This window comes from Dermacentor silvarum, chromosome 4 (genome assembly GCF_013339745.2).
Source record: "Dermacentor silvarum isolate Dsil-2018 chromosome 4, BIME_Dsil_1.4, whole genome shotgun sequence".
Lineage (NCBI taxonomy): Eukaryota > Metazoa > Arthropoda > Arachnida > Ixodida > Ixodidae > Dermacentor > Dermacentor silvarum.
The window spans coordinates 68,007,970-68,034,675 of record NC_051157.2 but is presented as its reverse complement, the minus strand read 5'-3'; the positions used below and the strand labels follow the sequence as shown (position 1 = coordinate 68,034,675).

At 47.0% G+C, this 26,706-nt stretch overlaps 1 protein-coding gene across 1 annotated transcript in view; it reads right to left on the bottom strand.

The window, feature by feature from the left end:
* The window catches only part of LOC119450192 (Down syndrome cell adhesion molecule), a 370,685-nt gene that overhangs the window by 68,506 nt on the left and 275,473 nt on the right, over window positions 1–26,706 (bottom strand). Inside the window, exons 9-11 of the mRNA XM_037713569.2 lie at window positions 22,468–22,629; window positions 7,164–7,363; window positions 5,839–5,926 (exon numbers count right to left, since the gene is read on the bottom strand). Coding sequence (XP_037569497.2) covers window positions 5,839–5,926; window positions 7,164–7,363; window positions 22,468–22,629 — 450 coding nt within the window. The remainder of the gene's footprint in view (window positions 1–5,838; window positions 5,927–7,163; window positions 7,364–22,467; window positions 22,630–26,706) is intronic.

Below are 26,706 nucleotides of genomic sequence, written 5' to 3'. Positions count from 1 at the left end.
AGCTGCAGTTGCCGGGAAGCGTGAGAAGCAGACAGGCGCCATTTAATGCTATCGCGTTCTTATATTATCGCGAAGCTTAAGCGTCTCCCAAGTTTTCTTTTTTGACGTGTTTTAACAGCGAAGCTGTTTAGGCCAGCCGTAGTTTGTGGTGCGTAGCCGTGGTAGCCATGGCAACCCGGAGGAGGAGAAGGAGGAGACCGCGTGCATACACGCACGTGGTCTCTTCCTCGCCAGCTCTCTGCCTTCCCTACCCCTGCCTCTCTCCTCTCCGCGGCGCGCTGAGCCAACACCACCTAGACTCCTAGTCTAGACTCCTAGTCTAGGTGGTGTTGGCTGAGCCAGGAGAAAAAAAAAGGCTAAAGTTTGCACTAGGCCGCGCAAAGCTCAAGACACAGCGAAGCTGGCCGATTGATATCGAGCGGCTAGCCTACAATGCGTTCGACGTCGGCAAGCAGCAGTGTTCTTGGCATTGTGCCAACCTTGGTTAGCTTGCCTGCGTTTGTGGCATGCCAGAAGCACTGCCGCTCGTAGGTGCCCACGCGTCCAGCGCTAGTCACGCGAAATGTCGCGAAAGTGAAGGTACCTCCGAAAATGATCGCTCGAGAATATTTTCCTACATGCGTAGTTAAGTTAAACCAAGTTAAGACCTAGCAGCAACCAAGTTCATACCTAGCAGTAGCAGCCAGTAAGCTTCGCTGTGCCTAAGCTTTGCGCGACCGAGTGCAAACTTGCCTGATTTTTTTACTCTTTGCGCCGTCGGCCATTTTCGGTACCATATTTCGGTCACGCCGACTATTTTCGTGTAATGGGGCATATAATGTCTCGCATTAAAATAAAAGCGGCAGTGGAATATAGTGTAGAGTAGCCGCGTCGGAGGCAAGGTTCGTTAGAGCCATGGTTCGGGGTTCGAACCTACGTACAATCCTCAACCTTTTTTTCTTATTTTAGTTTCAGCGAGTTCGAGCATGATGCTATTAGAAACCATGATGTTACAGGGATACCTGGTTGCCGAGCTCTTAACTGATTAGTGCAGTAAAAGGTGACCGTGTATATTTAAGGTATAGATGTAAATAAAATGAAACAAGGCAGTTGCTTCGCGGTTTCGTTTCGGTGTTTAGTCTTGCATTCTTGTTATAAAGTATGTCGGTGGGTCAAGACAAACCGAAGCGTTGGGCTCGCGGTGAACACAAGTATTACAAAATTAACTGGACTTCAGCGATTTCTGCGACTCTGAACTCATGTAATGGCGACGGCAGCATGCCCTCACGGCAGACATATCGCCCTCTTTTGTTGTTGTTGCCTGTTTAAATGATTATATATCCAGAACAACTTCATTGCAATGCACGTAACGTCTTATTCGTCCACTAAAGTGCTACGACAGAAGTACTGCCATGCTCTGTCGCTCGAAATACGCGTGCAAACGCCACCGCATTGAGGTTCCTCACTGCGTTCAAAATTCGGCACAAACGACCAAATGGGGACGTTGTGCTATAAAGCTCGAAGGTCAGAGCAACCGTTTGCCGATTGCGCACTGACGTAGAGGTGCAATTTCGGTTTCCATGGAGCGTTGTTGATGGGCAAAGTTTCAATTTTCTAGCCACAAGGTCACGGTGAAACCGAAGACGAGAAGGTTTCCCGACGATGACGGCGTAATGGAAAGGACGGACAGGCACAGTAATTCCGGCTTCGAGCGCTTAACCGTGCAATGCCCAAGTATCATGCGTATACGTTACGCTGTTTTGATACTCCAAAATTCTGAGTTAAGAACGGAAAACGTAACGCATAGCCTTTAGTACAGCATTCTTAATACACTGCTGTGAATTTTAAGTTGTGTATAGTTTTGAAAACAAATTACTGATTAAATACTATACTAATTAGGTTACCACTCAACAGATTTCGCTCTTTATTTTTTGTACATATGTGAAGCTGTGCTGCTTTTTTGACTGCCGTCGCAGTAAAGATCATGCTTGCAGGCCATTTCCGACGTGGCATGGGTATCATGCTCTCGCTGCGCCTTTTTTTTTTTTTTCGTCGCATCAGCGCAATTAACCGTGGCATGATATTTTATCGAGTTGTGTGCAGCATAGAAGTAAGATTGAGCGCCCAGTTCGGCATTCGTGACGGACGCAAAATTTATGCTGATTCGACTATCTACCAGGAACACTGGCGAATATGACAATTTTATTGCAATGCGATCCCCCAACACCATGAGCGTATGCAGTGGATACAGATGTCAGACCTTTCTCATATCACGTACGAAATGCATTTCAGTTAAAGAAACTTGCGAAGAACTGCTACAGGTTTTCCAGTAAAATATTTTCCCAATAAAAGCGTACATGGAACAACGAGGGACAAACCTAAGTGAAACACCTATATTTAAAATTTATTAAATTGTAGGGTTTTACGTGCCAGAACCACGACATAATTATGAGGCACACCGTAGTGGGGGACTCCGGATTAATTCTGACCAACTAGGGGGTTGCTTAACGTGCACCCAATGTACTGTACGCTGGCGTCATTACATTTCGATCGCCTCCCATTGAAATGCGATCACTACGGCCGGGATTCGATTCCGAGCCCTTGTGCTTAGCAGCGCAGTGCCAAAGCCACTATACGCCACCACGGCGGGTGACACCAATATAATTTGCGGCACCAGTTTGACGACGAAAAAAAAATTCAAGGGGCACTTAGTTATCCCTACGTGGATGAACGCGAAAACATTGCGACCACCGAAGGTCATGGGTACGACTCCCACCAAAGCTCGAGGGTTCGAGCGCCTGAATGAACTCTATCTTAATTAACTGTTCCTAAATAACCTCGCCTTAATTAACACCAATGGTGGTAGGTTCAACTACCACCAATGGTAGTGGGTTCGAGCGCTGTAATGACTTAATTAAACCTGTCTTAATAACCTTCGTTTTAATTCACTCTGCCCTAATTACCATTACCTTAATTGACGTCATCAACTGCCTCGATTAGCTCACTTGGGCTTACTTGACTTTTGGGACCATCGTGGCCACGCCCACGCCGACTACGCCGGATTTTCCGTCTCATGAGCCATATTATGCTTTCGCATTAATATATCGATACCGGTGCCGTGCTCAGGATCACTACTAAGTGGATATGCCTCGAGCTCTGACCGGTTTCAGTTATACATTTACAACGTGTGCATGGAGTAAATAAGTATTATTATGTGTATTATTACTAATCTTGCAAACATATATACATACCATAAAGGAAGAAAAAGAAGCCGGTAAACAGTTGTTCCCTAAAAGGGCCACGCCCACCCACTTGAAGTGGTGAGAAAAAAAAAGAATTGAAAGAAAAGCAGAAGGAAATAAAGAAAAAATAGGAGAGCAATTAAGGCACACCATAACACATTACATGTATATTACGAGTATTACAGACTCAACTGGTAAATCTCAACTGATCAGCTATTCAATTACTATGTAACATATTTAATGGTGTGGGCGGCAACGGGAGAGACATTTTTGTCTCCACAACTCCGTCTTGAAAATGGTTTCTTTTCCTAGATGAGACAGGACGGGGTGTATGCAAAATAATACAGCGCTACACGTGAGCGAAGACTATATACAGTGTATGCTACTCACACTCGTAATACTAATACCACACGTTGCAGTTGTAAGCATAACTTGAAAGAAATAACCGAAAGGAATTAGAGAATCAGGACCACTTGGAAAAGGCTAAGAGAAAGTGTTCCTAGAATCGCGAACTCCGAGAGGAGTATTTCAATACACCGAGTAAGCCTCTTAATGCTCTCAATAGTTCCAAGTTTAACGAGTTCCCTCGCCAGCTCTTTAAGCTGTCGAGGCTGGCTCAAACGCAGGCTTCGCTGCGTTGAAGGGCCTGCCACGAATTTCTAGTAACGCGAAGATTAATTCCACGAGAAAGAAAACAAATAAATAGAAAGTGGTAATAAATATATGCGCGAGGCTTCAGGAGACAACGCCAAGACAAAACGAATGAACGCTTTCAACCGGCGAAAGGAAAAAAAAAAGTCGAAATATTAAAAAAAAATCGGTGCGGGAGCCGCATAGCCGGTCGACGTCAGAAAGCAGGAAAGGTGGGTAGCGACAACCTCCTAATTCCGTTAATCACGGGAAAACGAAGTTATAGCCTTGCGCCATCCACCCTCGCCCACGAGATGCGCCGGCATATAGCTGACAGCACGCACTCGGTTGCAGCACACGTCGGTGCGAGCGCCGTTGCTTGACGAGGTAATCTCGTCGCGCGTTGAGTAGCAGCCCTGCATGCAGTCGCTGCGCCACGCGCCAAGCAGCGCGACAGGTGCATTGCAAGGGAGCAACGATCGAGACAGTTACCAAGGGCCGGAGCTGGGAAAGAGCGTCAGTGACGGAGGGAAAGGGGAGATGAAAATTCAAGATCTGTCGACGACGAAGAATGGGCGGGAATAACGAACGAGTTTTCGCCACTTGCCCGTAACTCGGTTACTCAGGTACGCGAGGCTCTCTCTCTCTCTTTCCCCCTAACCCGTTTCTCCCACCCACTTACATACTTAGAAGCCGCGGACGACGTACTTTCGTCGGAACAAAGGGAGTTAGGAGAGAATCGAAGCGGAGGAGGAAGAAATACAAATTGGCGCAAGCGGCTTCCTAACGCGGTCACTGTCGTCAAGGGTTGTCGAAAGTGCTAGAGCTAGGAAAAAAAAAAAAGAGAAGAAAGACGTGCGAAGCCTGTGTGTGCTACAGAAGCTGGACCGCGTCCCCGGAGTTCGACAGAAGAGGAAAAGGCTGGCGCGTGCAGATTAATGGTCTTCGTCCGCACAGAGTGTGGAAGCAACTTTAGGCTGTCGAACTGAAGAAAAATGCAGATGAGACGCGTGGTGATGGGGGAAAGTATGTCCGTGTAGGAAAATACGTTAATGTTTTAACTAATTCAACCTAATTTTTCGCGTAAACGAGACCATGTCTCGTTGGAAGGCACGCTTTGCTTTCTTCATATGGGGGCACATTTGAGCTGACTACGTCTCAGCGTTTTTTGAGCGGAACTGTCACATGAACTTCCTTGACACCATGCGCGTTTTAAGTGTGCTTCATCGCACGGTTGTTTCTCATTCTCATGAGGTGAACGACGCGACAACTTTCTTAATGTAGAACCCATCACAAAGTACGAAAGTGATATTTCGACGACATCACATTTGGTCTGGAAGTTAATTCGCATAAAAGTAAAGGAATAAAAAATAAGCGAAAAGCGGCACGCTTTTATTAAATTAACGTGGCTAAAGGGGTTACAGGGCCGGGAGTTTGTAGCGAGGCATTATGACTTATTCTACTCTAGTCTTATGCACCGCTCACGGCCGCCTGATCCCGTTGATAACGCGAGCGGACCGTCGCTCCGACCACTGACAAAGCGCGATAAGCGCGAAAAGGCATTATTACCGGAAAGGCATCGCTACAAAATACCTCCCCAGGACGTTTGCACTTCCGCATACAAGCCTACAAGCGCTACCCCTGCAACCACTAACAGCTACAAACTCTGTCAGTTTGCTATCCTACAAGAGAGACGAGAGCAATGACAGAACTACTGCTTCGCCAACTCTGTATAGAACAGGAGAAGGGAGGGGGTTTCTGTAAGAGCCAGCATAGTCGACTGTCAACTTCGGCCGGTTCAGCCGCCGCTGATTGGCTGGAGCTATACCCGCTAAGAGGAGACAGGCACTATCAGCCAGTCTCCTCCTCTTCGTTAGCTGCAGCCATTCATCGGTGGCTGAAATGGACAGTCGATAGGTGGTTTGACTCCTACAAAATAGCCCCCCGCCCCTTCCCTCCAAGAATGAAGCGCATGGCCTGTACTCACCGTTCACGACCATCGTGGAGGAGAAGTTTGCAGACGCAGCCGAGTTGGACGCAACACATGTGTATTCACCCCGATGATTGTAGCTCACCTAAACGAAACAAAACGTAAATACAAAATTGACGTGTATTTTGAACTGCAAACTCTGAGGATAAGGGCAGCGGTCACTGGAAACACTGCGTAAACTATACCGGCCCATGACTGCAACGACAACCTCTAGAGGTGTCTGGAGTGAGTTCGCACGTTACTAGATATGAACAGCGCTAGGGCACAATACTCACCCTAAATAGAAAAAAAAAATATTCAAGTAGATTGTCTACAACTCAAAAACCTTCAATAAAGTATATATCACAATTCCGCATACTTTATTTGTTAGAGAATCTGTATAATGCATTAGTTCACCGCCTATGTGAAATCGTAATATCGTTCACGGTGGTTCCGCAAAAATGTTAATCAGAAATCATTTATATATTTCAAAGCGGCGTACAGTTTCTAAAATTTGCCCGCTTTAGCTGCTCTCATAGATGCAGTTTACAGAAATCTGATATTGCTTTTTATTGCTGAGTTATAGAATCGTAAAATTAGTGCTTATTAATATGAGCAATTTTCTTTACAATTAGCATTTTCGTAGACAAATTGATGGCCTAAATAGCTATTTACAACAGCAGGATGTTTTAGCTTTCTTAATATTTAAGAAGCGTCATCAAATTAGCTGCAGTGAATGCTAAGCAACAGGATTTCTCAGTTTGAAAGTACGCATCTACGCTTATACAGTGTGCCCCATCTATCACGCAACAATTTTAAAAAGAAGATGCATTATATTCTACGTGAATATGACCAAATGCATTTGTTTAGAGTCTGGTTGAGAAACCACCAGTAATCTTTTAGTCCCTCATATCCAATTTTTTAATCAAAAGTAATAATCTAACTTTTAACTCTAATTGTCAAGATGTCAATTGGGCGTTTGTAGGGAATCGCAAGACACGTCAAAGTGAGGTGTTTCCAACACATTTGCGCGTTTACTTTTTCCGGAATATAGAGAACGGCGGCGAAGTAAGAAATATACCATGTGATTGCGCTGGGGGCTTCGTACCCGTGCGCACTAGAGTTGCTTACTGTATATACTCCCTATAGGCTAAAGAGAGCCTATGCACTAACTCTGGTGCGCACTGAATAGTAGCGCCATCAAATAATCTCGGTGGGAAATATGTGTGTTTTATTCAAAGCTCGGTGCATCATAGCTGGGGCGCCTTGTATATAGGAAATCCCGTCGAAGCGGCTCTATATAACTGGGGTTTCCCCCCCCACAGTATGGCCTATACGCTGACCTCTTTGATGAAGAGCGTGGAGGAGAACTCGTTGCTGGATTCGACCTTGACGTCTCTACCGTCGGGTGCGAGGGGAGCTCCGTCCCGGAGCCATCGGATGCGGACGGGGCTGTCCCCTTCCAACACCGAGCAGGTGACGATGGCGCGCATGCCTTCCTTCAAGTTGGCGGGGAACGAGAACGGACCCACCACGGGAGCCACTGTGGACAGAATAAAACAGTGCACCACCGCCACTTCATCATCATCATCATCATCATCATCATCATCATCATCATCATCATCATCATCATCATCATCATCATCATCATCATCATCATCATCATCATCATCAAGAGAAGCTGTTATCCGTGTTCGAGGGATTCTCCTGGAACATGACATAAACCCGTGAGCATCGTAGTGACGAACGGAAGTATCCCATCGCGACAATTACGTATAGCCCCGTATAGCGGCGAGTGAATGATAACGCGTGTCTGACGGATTGATTTATTGGGTTTAAGGCCCCAAAAGCAACACGCCTTCTATGAAGGACGTAGAGTGGGGGACTCGTGATTAATTTGGACTTCCTAGGCTTCTTTAAAATGCATCGAAACCTAGATGCGCGAGCATTTTTTTTTTTCACATTCCGCTCCCACCGAGACGAGATTGCTCCTGCCAGGTGGTTGAACCCGTGACTTCGTATTGAAAAGCTGAGCAAGTAGCAATGGTGCGACAGGAACGAAGAAAACGGCACCATAATGGTTAGCTTGTTTCATATTACTGGACCTACTTGTTTGCCGTATACGCCAAAAAAGAAGAAAAAAAATTACACCATCTTCCCGTAGGGGAACCCTGAGTAGTATGCGAAGCAGCCATGGGGTCGACTCAAGGTAGTTTTATCAGCTGTATAAACTTGGACATGCAGCAGCACCAGCAATGCGCAGACCTGTTGTCGACGCCGTCGGCGTTTTGCCCACGTTCGCACCGAACGCGCGCGGCGTTGGTGACTGTTGCCGGTGCCTCTGGGGCGCCTACCGTCGCGCCTCTAACCTAAGCTGCTTCGCATTATCGCGCGCAGAGCCGCAGGTGTTGCCATTCGTTGCGCAATCCGGAGAGGAGAGGCGCGTCGGAGAGGAGAGGAGGAATGCCGAGAGAAGAGATGAGACAAGGAGAGGAGAGGAGGGGGAGGAGGATGCGCATGCGCAGTGCGGGCGTGGACGCCGCACGGCGGAGGGAGTGAGTGAGTGACATAGCCCCGACCATAAGATGCTTCGCATCTAAAAGTTACAGGCCTGCGCGGCACACGCAGCACAGTCACAGCGTAAGCTGGTTGAGCGGCGCAAGAGTAGCTCCAATTTCGGCACCACGCACAACAAGGTCTTCGCCTCGATGTTGACGAGAACGATCTGAACTGTCCGCCCTGCGACTGCGAGCTGCGGTTGTAATGCTCTTTGCACAGCAGTCTGCTGAGCCCGATAATGCCTGGTTGTAGCCGTGCACGTAGCTCTTCGATTCGCTTCTTGAGCAGCGGTTCGTACCTTGCGAGGAGACGCCATAACTTGTACCGAAGTGGTACCCAGAATACGTGGCGCACATCTAACATCGGGATAGCGTTGATTGCGCGCCTCGTCTGAATAGAATCGCGTCTGAATCGCATCTCGTCGCACGCGGCGGTTGCAGGCACGTTAACTAGATGGCGCCACCATACTGACGGAGGTAGGGAGCCTACATGCAACGCCGTTTTATTGCGATAGCAATTATATGGACACTCCAAAGCAGATTTCTGCCGTCGGCGTCGCCGTCGCCGTCGCCGTCGCCGTGAGGTTCCGTATGACGTCAATGGAGATGAAATCGTCGCCGCGCGCCGCCGAACGCTGTATGTGCGAGTGAAAGGGCGCGAGGGACGCGCGCTTTCACGGGGAGTGAACGCACGGAGGAGAACAAACGCGCGTTCTGTGCCGTGCTCCCTTAAGGGCTGCAGAAGTAGGCGTCTCTTTCCTCCTTTACAATCACCATATATGTAGAGCAAACGCGCCTTCTTCTGACACACGAAAGGCCGTGGGGGAGGGGGGGCAGGGAAGGGAGGCGACGTTTAGCTGCGGCACTGAGTGCCTATTTATATCAGAGGCTCCGGCAACAGTCACCAACGCCGCACGCATTTTGTGCGAACGCGGGCAAAACGCCGACGGCGTCGACAACAGTTCTGCGTGCTGCCGGTGCTGCTGCATGTCCAAGTTTATACAGCTGATAAAGCTACCATCATTACTCCGTATAGCTCTCTACAAATTTGCTATCGCAATTGATGCTTCGCCTTTCAGGTGAAACTGCGACAACTTTTTTTGCAACGGCGTTGCATGTAGGCTCCCTGCGTGCCTGCGCTCCAGGCGCGCAGGCGCAGACGCAGGCGCAGGTGCCTGAGAGCAATCGCTTGCGTGGCTCAGTAATAAAGTATCCGACTCCCACGCAGCGGGCCTGGGCTCGATCCCGGCGGAGAGCGGGTACTTTTTTAAAGACGATAGTCTTTCTTGGGGAACTTAAACGCTGAAAATTTGGTCTGTCTGTCTGTCTGTCACCCGATTTAGCCACCCGGCCAAAGTTGGACCACTTGCTTACCGCCCACACTACTTAAACTGGAACGGCTGTTCATACTTGTGAACGTTATCGATCACAAAATAAATATTACGCATATCTGAGGCGCAACATCACTAGGTAAGTATTAGGAGGTGTGTTCCTTTAATAGAAAATACATAGATACGTAACTCTAAAGACCCTAGTTTCTTAAGCTGCGCTGAAAATGCCATGCTATGCGCGCCGACGAACGACGTTCCCCGACTGCGCGCCGACGAGCGCCCTCTGCCATGGAGGAAGGAAACCCTCTGCACAAGCTCATGTTTCCCGATGTATTGCCAGATGGCGTCCATGTCTCACGCAGCGCCTCCTCAATTTTATCAATGCCAGCCAGATGCGGCCGATTCAACATAAAGGAAGCGCTGTCTGAGGCAGGGCAAAACATAAATGGCCGCTTGATGAAATAATGCGGTAAAATGAAATCTGTTCAAACAAACCTTCATGCCAGGACGGAAATGGTACGAGAACAACATCACGGGTGACCGCGTATCAGACCAGCACTCATGTAGTACGGCCGGCAGAAGGACTATCGTCTTTCGACGACATTTGCAGCGAAGCACGCAGATACGCGGCAAACTTTTTTAACACGAAAGTGTTTTATGCCGGGTTCCACCAAGACTTCACTGACGTATTTCCGTCAAGGAAATACGTCATAGAACATAATACAAAGAAAGAAACCAGAAGAAAAAGTTCCACAAACATGCAAAATTTGGAAATCGAACCCACGACCTCTCGGTCCGCGACGATAGATCGCCGAGCGTTTAACCCATTGCGCCACAAACGCATTTGCCAGAGAGCTACACAGACGCGCCTTATATATCTAACACTCCTCCGTGTACCCGCGCTCTTGCTCGGGGCGGTGCCGCCGCCTACGAGCAGAAAAGAGAAGTACTGCATTATGACACTAACGCGCACCGACAGTGAACGCTTCGGTGGTCTCAGCACTACGACGCCTCGATGCCAGCATTCGAAGGGACGCTGGCATCAAGAAGCACTACCAACGCCACCTAGGTGGCGTTCACCGTGCCTCCGCAATTAGCTCTGAAAATGTTTCTGAAGTTGATCGCGGAGGCTGCAATTACGACGCGCTGTACGCGCTGATTTGACTCGGTGACGATTCAGTTACGTGCTTTGTCTTGCGCGTTGTATTAGTGTGTCAGTTACGTGCTTCGTCTTTCGCGTTGTGCTAGCGTGTGCAGCGTAGTGCAGCTTCCATATGCACGACGGTTGCTCATGGTCATCGACGTTGGTAGTCGTGATGGAGGAGACGTGCCACCAGGCGTCAGCGTGGGTGCATCAACGCCTAAGGGCGCTTTAGCCACAAAACACCAATAGACATTATATATCAATGTGCAATAAACATTACACTACTTCTGTGAAGACACGTTTCACTATCGTGTTCTATACCGATTCCTATATAAGAGGGATCAACCACATGTTTTTTTTTTGGCATTTCCCGCGATAGCGGCTACGGGGTGGCGGTGGCGGCATCATCACGACCAGAAACGACTATTGGAATGAGCCCATAACAGCTTACGCTGTAAAAAAGCAGTCCGCAGAAACCATTGATGGTGATTGTAAATGCAACCGTATAGCTGGACGGCTTCTAAGAAAACTATTCGCTTTAATAAAAAGACTGATGCACTTCAAGGCGCATATTTGTGGCAGTGAGTATAATTAGGTGGCGACTGTTTCATGCATTGCGTAATTCTCTAGAGAACGGAAATCCGTAGCAGTGCCGGAACCCTTTCCTTCAGCCGCCACAGGGGAAGAGGGAGACTGGAGAGAGAAAAGGCAATCCTTCCCGAATACTCAACCAGAGCGTCTGAGCCTTCGGACCCACCAAAGCTCCCGCACGACAGCACGTACCGAGAAGCCCGGCTATTAGCTTACACCTGATAAGTTTGTGAGAACTTCGTTGGCATCGAAGGTCTTTTTAATATCAAATATTTACTGTTGTCGGTGAATGCGCCCCGCCACTCGGTTGCGTAAGAGCACACGCCCTTTGTACATCGGCAGTGATAGTCTGACCGCCATTCACCAGCTATCAACCATAAACGCAAGCCAAGAAGCCCTAAGAAAGCTATTCCCTTTAAAATACTATTTATTCTTCTTTTCTGGGGTTTTACGTGCCAAAACCAGTTCTGATTATGAGGCACGCCGTAGTGGAGGGCTCCGGATTAATTTTGACCACCTGGGGTTCTTTAACGTGCACTACAACGCAAGCACACGGACGTTTTTGCATTTCGCCTCCATCGAAATGCGGCCGCCGCGGCCGGGATTTAAAATACTATTTGTCGTGGGTCGTTTCAGGGATGTTTAGTAAAGTTTAGAGTGTCGTGCGCAGCATGGTATACCCTCAGCTGGGGACGATCGAAGGCTCAGCGGGGTGTGCACTCACGTTTGATTGTCATTAAGGAGCGCCACGGTGACTTTGCTTCCCGAACCGCGAGAGAAAGTATGACGTAAAAAAATTGGTGCGCAGACAGAGCAGGCTTGTTCAACGACAGTGATGGCAGTACTTCGGCATACGATACATGCAAATGGGAGAAATGAAATGAAGCGAGCGCGAACGGCACACCTGCCCGTCGCGTCGGCACCGGATGTTCCCGACGCTCCCACAACCGTTGCCCCCCGTTCTCTGAGTGCCAGCATTACCTGAGTGTACGCTCGGCACATTTTTTTTTTCTGAAAACAATTATCCCTGGCTTATAGGCACAAAGCGTTCGTCACGTCTTCTCCCCAGACACTGGCTCTCTCTTTCGTTGTACGACTGTCTGCGCAGGAGACGTCATTAGGCAGCGCAGGCCCACCGTGTAGCTCCTGCAGGCCTTCTATAACACGTGCCGCCGCTCGACGAGCACTTGCATTAGCTTGCCGACCAGAGAGGGGGCGCCGCAGAAAGGGAGGGAACCTTTTTTGGGAGAGATAAGCACAGTGGCGGCGGCGGCGGGCGGCTATGGAGGCGTCCTGTGTACCCGACTGCGCTGTGACGGCGGGTGCCGGTCGCCCAGGCCTAACCAGGCGAGGCCTCCTGAAAGGAACGAGGAGGGCTCGCCTGCGCCGCTCGATCCCTTGCTAGATTTCTTTCTGCATTTTTCGCCTCTTCCTGTCGGTTCCCCATCCCCGTAACATATTCATAACTCGGCTCTGTACTGATTGCTCATTAGTGGGGGAAGTGACAGATTCGTGAAGAAAGAAGATGCGCGCCGAAAGTCCCTCGCATTACGCGTGATGCATATATAAAATATACAGGCCGATAAGTGCTGCCTCGCTCGGGTACGGCAAAGTGGAGTTTCGTGCAGTGTGCTTGAGTCAGCTGTGCAGGCAATTACTGTAGATGTCATCGACTTTTTTTAACACGAAGTACTGGCAACTCAAAGTATAGACTTATTACGCAGGTAACTGTCGTTGAGACTATAACAACGCAATAGAGCACCGAGAAACGGACAGCCCTTAAGCAGAGATCCTAAATGAATCTTAATTTAGACATATATTTCTGGCCCGCAGCACTGCCGGACCCTTTCTGCACGACCGCCAGGATCAGCCCACATTTTCTGTTCGCGGTTGACACATTACGCCCGGCTTAAACAGCTCCACTGTTAATACTCTTAACCAACTAGCCCACCTTAGTGTCTTGAATGGAATTCTTTCAGTGGTCATGCTCTTATTAGTTACGTATTTGGGTGCCAGATATGCAGACCGCTGCGCAAAATTGTGCATGGCAAACTCCAATCCACTTATAAAAAGCTACAGGATGGACAAAAAATGTTACTCTGTATCTGTATGGTATCTATTTATATATAAACGATAGTATAAAGAGTTTTCGTTCATGACAAATTCGGTACAGCAGCACTCATCGCAAAAAAAAAAAAAAAAAAAAAGTCTGGGCCAGAACAGCGCAGCACCAACTCTTTAAGTATGGAACAAAGTACTTAGAATGTGATGATTGTGAAGTCCCGACAGGTGCACGTATGTGCGCCACGGGCGACCTCGCATACTCTCATTGATCGCAGTGATCTTTCTATACCTCCTACGTTTCTCACAAACTCGTGATTTCGTGCACACATGTGACGCGCTCGCGTACGCTCAACACACCTCGAGTTTTCTGTTAGATATTTTCAAAGTAGTTGAAGTCGGCTTATAATGCTATAAAGAAATCAGTGACCGATGATAGGGTTGAACTTCTGCTTTCCAGCAGAGCTAACCTAACCATTGGGCCACGACCTGCAGTGACAGCTACGGCATTGAGAAGCTGTGTTAGATTGCGCTGTCTTCGAGATTGGGCCATATTTTAACAGCGGAGCTGTTTATAACCCGGGCGTAATGTGTCTGCTGAATCCAAAAATGTGGGCCCATGCTGGCGGCAGTGCAGAAAGGGTCCAAGAGAAATGGCAGATACCCCTGTGAACTATAGCAAAGCTGAGCCTGGCTAAGTCTAGCTAAGCATGGTTGGGACTACTTGAGGTTAGTCAATCATCGATAGGCAATTGATAGCCAATCAATAGCTAATAAATGATCAATCAATAATCAATCAATTCCAGAAAATGCTGGGGATGACTTGGTAGTGCTTATCCTAGCCCAAATACGTGGCCAATACCTTGCGATAGCCAATCGATAGCTAATCGATAATAGATCAATAACCAATAAATTCCGGAAAATGCTGGGGATGACTTGGTAGTGCTTCATCATCATCATCAGCCTATATTTGCGTCCACTGCAGGGACGAAGGCCTCTCCCTGCGATCTCGAATTACCCCTCTCTTGCGATAGCCGATTCCAACTTGCGCCTGCAAATTTCTTAACTTCATCACCCCACCTAGTTTTCTGCCGTCCTCGACTGCGCTTCTCTTCTCTTGGTATCCATTCTGTAACTCTAAGGTCCACCGGTTATCCATCCTATGCATTACATGGCCTGCCCAGCTCCATTTTTTCCTCTTAATGTCAGCTAGAATATCCGCTATCCCCGTTTGCTCTCTGATCCACACCGCTCTCTTCCTATCTCTTAACGTTAGGCCTAAGATGTTTCCTTCCATCGCTCTTTGTGCGGTCCCTTGAACTTGTTCTCGAGCTTCTTTGTTAACCTTCAAGTTTCTGCCCCATATGTTAGCACCGGTAGAATGCAATGATTGTACACTTTTCTTTTAAACGACAGCGGTAAGCTCCCAGTCAGGATTTGGTAATGCCTGCCGTAAGCAGTCCAACCCAATTTTATTCTTCTGTAAGTTTCCTTCTCATGATCAGAGTCCCCTGTAGGTAATTGACCTAGATAAACGTACTCCTTAACAGACTCCGGAGGCTGACTGGCGATTCTGAATTCTTGTTCGCTTGCCAGGCTATTGAACATTATCTTTGTCTTCTGCATATTAATCTTCAACCCCACTCTTACACTTTCTCGGTTAAGGTCCTCAATCATTTGCCTGTAATTCGTCCCCATTGTTGCTGAATAGGACAATCTCATCTGCAAACCGAAGGTTGCTGAGATATTCGCCGTTGATCTTCACATCCTAAGCCTTACCAGTCTAAGAGCTTGAATACTTCTAAGCATGCCGTGAGTACCATTGGAGAGATTGTGTCTCCTTGCCTGACCCTTTTCTTTATCGGTAACTTTCTACTTTTCTTGTGAAGAACCAATGTAGCTGTGGAATCCTTGTAGATATTTGCCAAGATATTCACGTATGCCTCCTGTACTCCTTGATTAGACAATGCCTCTATGACTGGTGGCATATCTACTGAATCAAATGCCTTTTGATAATCTATGAAAGCCATATAGAGAGGTTGATTGTACTCCGCAGATTTCTCGATTACCTGATTAACGATTACCTGGTAGTGCTTAGCCTAGCCCAAATACGTGGCCAATATTTTGCGATAGCCAATAGGCAATCGATAATCGATCAATAATCAATAAATTCCGGAAAATGCTGGGGATGACTTGGTAGTGCTTAGCCTAGCCGAAATGCGTGGTCAATACCTTGCGATAGCCAATCAATAGCCAATTATTAGCTAATCGATAATCGATCTATAATCAATAAATTCCGGGAAATGCTAGGGATGACTTGGTAGTGCTTAGCCTAGCCCAAAAGCCAGCACTAGCTATTTGCCCATCAGCTCCACTGTCTCTTTAGCATTGCGCCTCCAGTGCAAGCTACGCTAAATTTTTTTTTTCGTCATATGGATTCCTACATACTGAGTGAGGTCCGCCTATGACGATTCGCATTGAAATGCTGCGGTGATGTCTGAAAACAACCTTTATACTTTTGTATCAGTGAATGTTTCTTCGATTGCAAGTTTGTTTTCATCTTACGTCCCAATCCATTAAAAGCCAATGCGTTAAAATAAGTCGTATAGTTCTGTGCCCGGCATCTAGAACTGACTGGCTGCTGGCATAATGCGCATTGTTAGCTCTGCAGTATACGACGCTCGAGCGTTCCATATATAGAGAGTAGTGCGGACGCTTGTATATCAATGCGCCTCAGGGACGGTTCGTATCGAAAATTTCTTCAGTAAACGTTTAATCGACTTCCTGTCAATGTGTACTCGCAGGGCGCCGCTTTCGCCTTGCTATCGCACACTGCAAAGCGAACAAAAGCGAAGCGGGGAAAGGAAAACGATAAAAGGAAAACAAACGAAACGAGCCCTCCACTCTGCCTCCGTCACTTGCTCCGCAGCGACGCATCCTAAAGTATAATGCAGCCGACGTGCTGTCGTCCGCGAGGCCATCTTTCAAAGTTTTTCCGCCGCGTCGTCCGCAGCTCGCATCTTACGCTGGGCGCACTGTTTGCCCGGGCGCGACAGTTCGTCGTGGGCCGCATGCCGGACGCGGAAGCGAGTTTGCCGAGTTTCTCTCTCTCTCTCTTTTTCCCCGCTTCTTCCTCGCGCCAAAGAGAGAGAGAGAGAGAATGCATAAATTACACCCCGGCTATCTCGAAGAGCAGGCAGTCACTCTCACAGAAAAAGAAAAGAATGCCCCTTTCTTTATATACATCTATATAAAAAAACCACTTTGCTGATTTTGCGCATTATACCGCTGCCACGTTCGTTCCATTCGGTGGCCGCCATTCGTCTTTGCGTGTGCGTTGTTGAATGCTGCAGAGCTATGAAAGCGATTACAAAACGAGGTAAGAAAACTTGGTCACGAGAAAAAAGTAAGAGCGAGGGGAGGGGGGGGGCGAACTATATGAAGTTTGCCTGGCCTCGTATACTTTGTCTTCTGTTCTTGCTGTTTCCTTTCCATTTCCGGACACTTCTCCGGCAGCCGGCACCACGAATGTTTTTGATTACTCGAGCAGCGGCGCGTGGCTTCGGTGGTTTTTCGCAGGGTGGAGGAGGGGGGGGGGGGGGGGGGGGGCTGGCATGGCATCGGCGCATGGCTTCTCGTCTTCTGCGCTCGGCGCCGTAAATATTTGAAATGCCCCGCAGACCACCGCCACCCCCATTCGTCTGCGCGCCTGCGTCCGACTGAAAATTGCCTTCGCCGTCCGGATCAGCCCAGCCTCCCCATATGACTGAGAGCAACACGGCGGCTGCTTTGTCGGGCGCGCAGAGGGAAAGGGAGATGGACCCATGGCACGTGGCTGCACGGACTGGACTCGAGGGGGAGGAGGAATGCTATCTGACGAGACGCGTGGCGCGGCATTGTTCTTGGAAGTGCCATCGCGGTAATTAAGACCTCCGTTTCGTAATCGAGAGCGCGATGCTAGTTGTATATATGCACATGATTGTTTTCCCCTTGTTCTTGTATACGGCATCGCGCTGCTCGAATGACAAAACATCTGGCGGTGTAGAAAGGAAGAAAGTAAGGAATGCCGGAATCGAAGAGAGTTGTAATGCTCGGAGAATTACAAAAATGATGCTTTGAGGAAATTCGGAAGCGTAATTCAGGAACGTGCGCCAGCGCGACACGATCGCACTCCCCAAACAATTTCTTTTTTCTTGGCAGTGAGAATGTTGCCACGAGCATGAGCTTTCAAGGCCTTTCTTACGCGTTCTCTCCAATATAAATAGATGCTTAAACGTTCGGTATGTCATTCCTACGATTCTTTGTATATTGCGCATGTTTTCGCATAATTCTTACGTAATCTAATGAATTCCGTATAATTTCCATAAGAATATTACGGAAGACATGTTCAATTATTGGAGGGCCTATGGAATGTTTCAGTAAGGTAGGCAGTACTACAAGTATCAGATCAGACACCGTACAAACTTCATTCATGTTTGGATGGTCCTTCCGTTGTAGATAGATAATATTGTGACAGAGCGACGAAGAAGACGTTTGGTCATGACTTGAAGAAGACGACGCTCTGGACTTCGCGAGCTATGATCTTGTCAGCCGCTGCCATACTTGTAAATACAGTGTAAATATATTTCTTGCTTCTTTTCCCCGTAGCAATATAATTCTCAGCGCCCATAATATACAGAACGAATTGGCATTTAACTGCGTGGGTGCACCTGGATACCGTGCAGTTTGCCTTGCACCTCTTAGATGCAAGGCACAATGCATGCTAACGTGCTCAGTAGTGGCCGACGGCAAGGTGAAGGAAGCATTTGGCCTGATAACAATCGACCTAATTAGTCACGTGCACTGGTACTAAGTTTCCAGTTATATGTTGCAGAAAAGTATACCAAATAGCCATTGGTTCTCATTTAATTGTGCGTGCGTCCGTGAAAAGTGTGAACTTCTCTCTTCAATCTTATCAAATTTCAGTCCCCTTTTTTCCTTCTCCAGTGTAGGGTAGCCAACCATGCTCAGCCTGGTCAATCTCCCTGCCTTTTCCCTTATGGCTTCTCCCTCTCTTCATAGTGCCTCGCCTGTATACGCTTAAATAATTGCTGCCTGTGCCACGTGCTTTATTGAGGTTTTTATTTTAAGAGACTAACAGAACAGATAGCAGAAATCTAACTTAATTTCCGCCTCTTGGTACACATAAAAAGGTTAATGACCTCATAAATTACTCAAAATTATAAGCATACATTAAAAAAATTCAGCATGCCAAAAATATTCTGCTATCTGTCTACAAAGTGATGTTCTTTGACGTTCTTAGTTAATGCAAGAAGGAATATTTCGAAGACGCCATACTTAAATGCTGTCATATGTGCAATACCACAGTTACTCAGCCCATATTGTTGACAGGACGGAAAATACCAATGCAGCAGTTAAAAAGAAAAGCGAGTAAGCGGAAGTTATCGAATTCAATGGCATTGCTTCTAAATAAGAGGCAAAAAAGAGGGAAAGAAGTGTGGAGAATATACCTCGACGTTAGTTTCTACTGGAAGATATGGTAAGCAGAGACACAGAAATCATGAAAACAGCAAGAGCACAGTAAATAAAGAATATATAAAAAAAGAAATAGAGTTTATGAAAGGCAGGAATTTAGTCATAAGCGAACTTTTGGGAAGTTCATTTATCAAGGAGAAAGACTGCTTGTCTGTTACTGACACTTCCATGGCGCCGGACAGTCGAGAGATTAATTTCCTGCAGCAGACTACGTAGCTCGAACTAAGCGCGCTTCAGCAGCGTTATTATTCTTTCTTCCCTGTTTAAAGCACCGTCGGATAATAGCGCTCATACATAAATTGCAGATCCCCACGAGAATAATCTGCGTCGGAAGCGGCGTTCTTGGTGTTTTCACTTAAGTGAAGTACAGCAACCTGTTGTACGCGCAAAGGCTTTCGCCGAGTAACATTCATAAGCCGACGCCATAGACAGGATGCCTTACAAAATGCGTTCGCGATTCCTTAACCCCACACAGCACAACGTATCATTTTTGTAGAGAATGTCTTCTTTGGCGACTTCAGATCAATTGGGGGTTTGTGGGACCTGCTTTTGTGGTCATTTTCGTCTGGTAAATTTGACAAATTAAACAGAGCAGAAGTCCCTGTCCTGTTCTCTTTTACACTCTAATTTTTGCATGTATCTTCTGAAGCGCTGAAAATGGAGCAGTTATTACACGATTTGAGGTCTTCTAGTGCACGTAGGACAAAGAAAAAGGCGCCATAATCAAGCTTGGAGTGAAAAAGATCCACCGGAGTTGAAGTGTAGCTATGCACGGAGTAGTAATAATGCGTAATTGGTGCTAAATGGCCGAAGTGAGGCCCAGATGTGCGCATTCAAACTGCACGTGCTCAGAACCGGAACCGGAAGTGTGGCTTTACTCAACAAAAAATATGGGCCGATCCCGTAGATAGTGTAGCGTAAAAATATGGGCCGATTCTGTAGATAGTGTAGCATAGAAACGTGGGCCGATCCCGTTGATAGTGAGTATACAAATATGGGCTGATTCTGTAGACAGTGTAGCATAGAAACGTGGGCCGATCCCGTTGATAGTGAGTATACAAATATGGGCCGATCCCGTAGATCATCATCATCAGCCTATATTTAAGTCCACTGCAGGACCAAGGCCTCTCTCCCTGTCATCTCCAAATTACCCCTGTCTTGCGCTAGCTGATCCCGTAGATAATTCAGTATAAAAATATGAGCCGATCCCGTAGATAGCATAGTATAAAAGTGTGGGCCAATCCTCCCGAGGGTTTGCAGTCTAAACAAACCACATGGTACACTAACGTGCCCCAGAAGACCTTGTCTTGATTCGATGCCAACCGCTGTTGAGTCGGCTTTCGTGCTTCGCTGAGTTTGTTTCCTCAAAATTTTGATTTCGGCGCGGGAAACTTAACGCAAGACCCTTAGTAATATTTTGATGCGCTGGAGTGAGATTTCGGTTGTGGATAGCTCACAAAACCAATTACTTATATTTAATTAGTATACCAATTACCTCCTTATTCCAATACCAGTTCATCGTTTTTCTCGTCCGAATGTGCTTTCCACTGCCAGAAAAAAATGATTAAATTCTGGGGTTTTATGTACCAAAGGCCGAAGTAAAGGTGACCAGTTGTTCTGATTTTTCTTGATGTGGAATGGTGTTAGGGCTTTGTGGGGTTAAAAATCGTAACGATACAATATTCAGCGATATTTCCTGCATGAGCATGCTTTTACTGGAGAGGACATACATTTTAATATGACTATACGAAATAATTAGACAGATTATGATGAAAATTAGACTACATTTAACCGAGAGAGTCAAACAATTGATAGATCGTGTTGCATGCGGCGTAATGAACTCCGGACTATTTCACACATAAAATCGAAACTTAACTGCCGAAGAGCACGACTGTCATGCTCTTAGCTGACACCCATGAGTGAGGTGACACTTTAGGCCTCCCCATGGGGCATGCATGAAACAAACCGAGCGTCCTTATGAAGTCGCGAACTCGCCAGGTTGATTAATTTGCATAAATAGTCCGACTATACCACTTACAAAGTTAATTAGTCTAATTTTTACGATTACTCATCTAATTACTACCTCAGGTCATGCATTTTTAAGTGTATGCCGCTTTGGTAAAATCAATTCCAAGGAAATGACTTCGTTGTTGCATATCCCCTATTTCCAAGGGATTTCGAAGGCATTTTCTGAAACAGCCTGCATGTTTCCGAGGAAGAACTTGCCTAGTATGAACTTGAGTTCTTCGCGTGATAGTATTTTCATCTTCAATTTACCGTGACCTCTCCAGAGTCCGGGAAAACGGCCTGATGGCAGTTCTGCCTACACGCGTACGTAGGATGTCATGAACCAAACCAGAAAAATTGCGACGGCTGCTTTCGAGTGGTCATTGTTGTCACCCGGGCGTCCACATAACGCGTATATGAATATAACATATGTCGCGCTGCAGTGGCAGCGAAGAACAGAACTGCCAAAACGCTAGTTATGGATTTAGCTCTTTATTGGGGGAATTCGTACCCAGGCCAAGCAAACAACACACGAACACAACGATACCGGTGAGCACAGTCGTCGATCGCCGAAATGTGATGTACGGGTCAATGCCATCGGCTATTAAAATACATTAATCATCGCACGTTCCAGCCTAATCACTTGGGCTCGCGTGTTTCCCAGAATGTAAATAATCTTTTGCTAAAGAATCTGCGACAGCTTTTGAACAAGTTCCGATACATGTAGGTGCGGTAAATTTGTAGCAGTGGTTAGCCGGTGAAAAGTGGTCACCGGAAAAAAGTATGCGTACCAATATCGAAAGAAGACAAGGAGCGTATTAGCATCCCGCTGCTATGGTGCTCTACGGCTTGTCGGCAGTGAGTCAGCCTAATGCTCGGGCTGATGATTTAACCAAGAGCATATTATGCTCACATTCACCTGAAGAGTTAAGAAGAAAAAAAATTAACTGAGTTTAGAATAGTAAATAACTAATTTCAGGCTATTTATATATTGATTTGTCGCAAAAATAAACATTCTGGAGCTGCGCGGAGTGGAGTAGCGTAGTAAACGAAAATAAAACTTCCTATTCCTAAATTAAGCGTCCTAAAATTCTCGACGTTTTAGTGACGTCAATAATTTCACGGTATTTTAAACAACATTAATTCTTTTGGGCTGAGAAATTCAGCTAAAGTTGTTAAATTGAGGATCTGTTATTTACTTCCTCTTTTTTTTTCTATGGCTCTTCTTGTTTCTCTTTCCCTTTGTTTTTCTCTCCTCTTAAAGCCAAGGGGCACGGCGTCGCTTTCAGGAGACAATTGCTAGACCCCTCCTTTTTCTCTCCGTGTGGTGTTCGTACATGTTTACCTGAACAGTAATAATAATGCCCCGCTGGCATCGAGACAACGTAGCGACTAGTCGCTGTGGTCGGGAGGCACTCACCCATGACGCTGACGTAGAGATCCCTGGAGGCAGACTTTCCCGAGGGGCCTGTGGCCACACACCGGTAGCCGCCTTCGTCTCCGCTTCGCTCCACCCGATGAACAGAAAGCGTGCCGTTCCGGAACACGCTCTGGCGCTTGCTCTGCGGCAGCCGGGCGTCCCCTGTGTAGGTGTTGCAAGCGTTAGAAAGTTTGAGAAGCCCGTTAGGAGGTATTAGTTGCTGCGCTCGTCGTACACTAAGTGCTAAAGGGTGTGAGATACGCTACACGAAGAGGCACGCGGCTATGGTAAACAATGACTGCCGAACAAAAGTTGCGAAACGAAAGAGGAATCTTCAATTTCTCTCGGCATCGTAGCACGAAGGCATATGAATGAACCAACGTTCCCGTGTTTCGAGTTGTCGGTTAACTCGCCCTCTCACTGCCGACTGCTATATAGTTCGTCGGGTAAAGCAAATGTCCCGACGTTAGGCAGAGGTCGTAGGCTCAATCTCGGACCCAGAGGAATATTTATTACGATTGCAAATATACGGACTCTCAACGCGCACTCACGCCGCCGCCGATGTTGTGCTGTGTCGCTGACAGCGAATGCGTGGCTCGCGCGCGATGGAAGCGGAGTAGCGTTTGGCTGGGGGAAAAAAAAAGAGCGCTGAAAGAAAAGAAGAAAAAAATGGCAGAAGGAAAAAAGAAAGGAAATCTTATTTTGGGGTTTTACGTGCTGAGTGCGCGGTATATTTATCATGCACGACGTAAAAGGGGGGGGGGGGGCAGAGAAAACTCCGGAATAATTTTGAACACCTGGGGTTCTTTAACGTGCACCCAGTGCACGGTATACGAAGATTTTTTCATTTCGTCACTTCGAAAACGGCGAACCTAAGTGAACGCACCGTCAACGCTACGCCGATTCGCCTCGGTGGCGGAGCCAGGGTAGTGGTCTACTTTCCGCTGCTTGTACGAGTGTTGTTTGCACGTACTCTATACGCGCATCAGAATTTCCTGCTGCGCTGCTGTGTATATGCTGTGGTCAGAGGATCAAACTAAAATGTTAGGTAATATTTTACGGGGCGCTGACTAACCCGACGGCTTCCCATCAGTCGCATCATGTGCACCACTTAAATGCAACCCCTGCAGCGCCGCCGGAGGCACTCATCACTCCAGTGTTGTTGTGAGACACGTGGTAGTGGTCACTGTTTCTTGTGCCCAGCAGCAGTTTCCTTGTGTGCTGCGTCGCGTCAGCATGTGGTACCCGCGTATAGAAATCACGCTATCGCTGCCAATGCTTTGCCCTTCGGGCGAACCTGCCGATCGGTTTTTCAAAGGTTTCGTCAAGTTTCGCTTGTACGTTCAATTTACACGAGAGAGGGGGAAGAACTTTATTGATTTCCGGCAGACTGCTGGGCTGGGCTCCCACCTAGGAGCCAGCGGAGAGACCGTGTCTCCCGGCAGCTTCCTCGGCCTGCTGGATCGTCCAGAGTTGCTGGTCCAGGCCTGAACTGAGCAACACAGTTCACCAATGCACCCGAAGGCCCTCATTGGCGAGACCGCGACCCCAGTATTGCTGATTAATGCTGGACATGCCCATAGGATGTGATGTAGTGTGGCTCTGGCGTTACAATACTGGCATAGATACAAAGCGTCTGAAAACTTTTCTTTTCACGGGTCTAACTCCAACTTGTTCATTTCTGCAAACCTCATTTGTTCAAATTTCGAAATATTGGAAGAGCAAAATCGAACAACACATATAAAATTGGAGGACGCTTAAGCTTCGCCTTTCAGAGTAGAACGCGATAGCGTAATCGGGACCCGTTCGCATCGCATTGTTCGCATACAGCAAGTAGGCTTCATTCACTGCAACATTGAACGTGGGAAAGCCAGCTTGCGAAGACCAAGCTTACACCGATATCCTTAAAGTCGGCTTCACTTTTAAGCAAAAATGCAGTGCTGGAAAGACGTTTTTCCAGGGCAATATAAGTCGTCTTATATTAAAATGTGAAGGCCCTAGCACCGTTTTTTATTATTTTATTGTTTGCTATTGCCCCGACGCGCGCTGGTCTGGTAGAAATGCTGGAGAAGGGGTTTGTGTTTGAGTTTCCTCCTAGCAGAATTAGGTTTTCTCGTACATTCAAATTACAATCCGACGCCGATTGGTAAACAATCCGACGGCGAATACGACGCCGAATGGTAAAGTCGTACTTCACCATTTTTCTGACGGATTTTACTGTGAGAAATTTAATTTTTGTTCACCGAAACCTTGCACCACGTGGAGGGCCTGCGCGGTCGTGGTGGTTGGGGATGATATCTCCGCCATCCGCATCGCCGCCGACGCCGGTTGCCGACGCCGAATTTTCTGCGACCCGGGGCCCTTAGCGCTGTCGCGTTAAAATGCTTCCACGCATAAGCACAAGGGGATTGCGACTACGTAGCACCGAGCACGAAAATTAGGCACCAAAAATGAAGAAAGACAGATGCAGGTGCAGACGTCTTGTAGATAAACGTGGCTGCAACTTCTCGTGTGTATACTTTTGAACGCTGCCCGTCATGAAAGTATATTAAAGGACATGCGCCACGAAGTAAATGTCTTTCAGGGTTGTTTAAAATTTGTAAACATCGGGAAAGTAATAAATTTTTGAAGAAAAACCACATAGACGCCCAGATTGACCTTTAGGATTACGTTTGCTGCAGTTCTAAAGAACATTGCCGATTATAGTTGCCTTTATTAATAATAAGAGCATCAGCGCAGGCCTAATTTCAAGCTTCATATTAAGTAGTAGTATCTTTAAGATACTATTACTTAAAAGCAACTATGTCGCTTATTTATTCATTTAGCTGGACGTTTCATAAACCTTTACTTTTCATAATTTAAATGGCTAAGACGTGTATGAGGGAACACCGAAATAGTTTTCGACAAACGATTACTCAAGACGTGTGGGTGTATATTCGATCCGCATATGTAAGGCTTTGCGCCTTGTGAAACACCGTCATATTTGACATTCATATTAATCGGCTACAGCCTCATTGATGCAATTTGGGTGTTTCTTCTCACTACTGATCATAGGCGTACTTCAGCATGAATTATAAGATGATACGCAGTACGTTATTCAACTTCTTAAGCAGAGACGTTGCGTGACATAGTCGCATTGCAGCTCATCGAGTGGCAGTGACCTAATTTCAAAATGATGGCGATACTTTTTAGACTATTTGCTCCCCGGCAGCGCACTTCCATCGGCAAAACAAAATAAAGGAAATGTTTCCATTTGCGAAAATTTCTGTATACACGTACGGAAGTGAGACCTAAAGACAGAAGAAAAATATCCTGCCTAATAACGAAAAAAAAAACACTGTCTTTTCTTGTGAAATAGCCCACTAAATATTTACGCTGGACAACCACGCACACATTACATCATTGCATTGTGTGGCCTTTCCTTGAAAGAAATTTGGCCACGCACCAGCAGAAAACCAACTTCTAAAATCTCTCCCGACTGGAATTCTCTTGTTGTGACTGCCTATGGTATGCTGCATATAAGATCAACACTAGCTTTGGTCGCCTACTTCGGCTCCCTATTACTTATCTACAACTGCACTGCTTAAGCTTTTTATAAAGAATAATTCATCACAAAACATCAAGTTGACAAAAAGATAGCAACGCTAACCCACATATTTCTGGTGTATTTGGTGAACTCAACACGGCAATAAAAATATCAGCGCTTTAGGGATCGGGTACCGACAGAACTCAAGGAACTTCAAGCATGGGAGAAAAAAAGAAATACTTTCTAATTTCTCTCGGCACTCGGGCAACCACGCTCGAACAAAAGTCAGATATCAGGAGAACACGGCTTCTTTAGAGACTCGACCCGAACCTATTTTCTCACAGTTTCTGTCAGGTTACTCAGCACCGCTCTCCAGTGGTCGCCAGCTGGAGGGGAGACTACATAGAAAACAAATGAAAAAAAAAAAGAAAGAAAGAAGAACGGGAAAGCAAAGTGATGAGTGAGCGGAGAGGGGACAGGAGCTCATTTAGCTCTCAGAAGGGCGTCCGGCCAGAACGCTCTTGGACGTTTCACGCAGACCGGAAGCAATAAGCAGGCGCGCACGCCCACTGGGTGGTCTCGTTCTACGTCCCCCGAAGCCGTATACGCACGCGAACCCCCCCTAGCGAACGCAACCCGCGCGCGCGTAAAGTTCTCGCTACGGTGCCAGGAGCGCGTGCTCATAAGTTTTCCATCGATCGAATTGGCGGTAG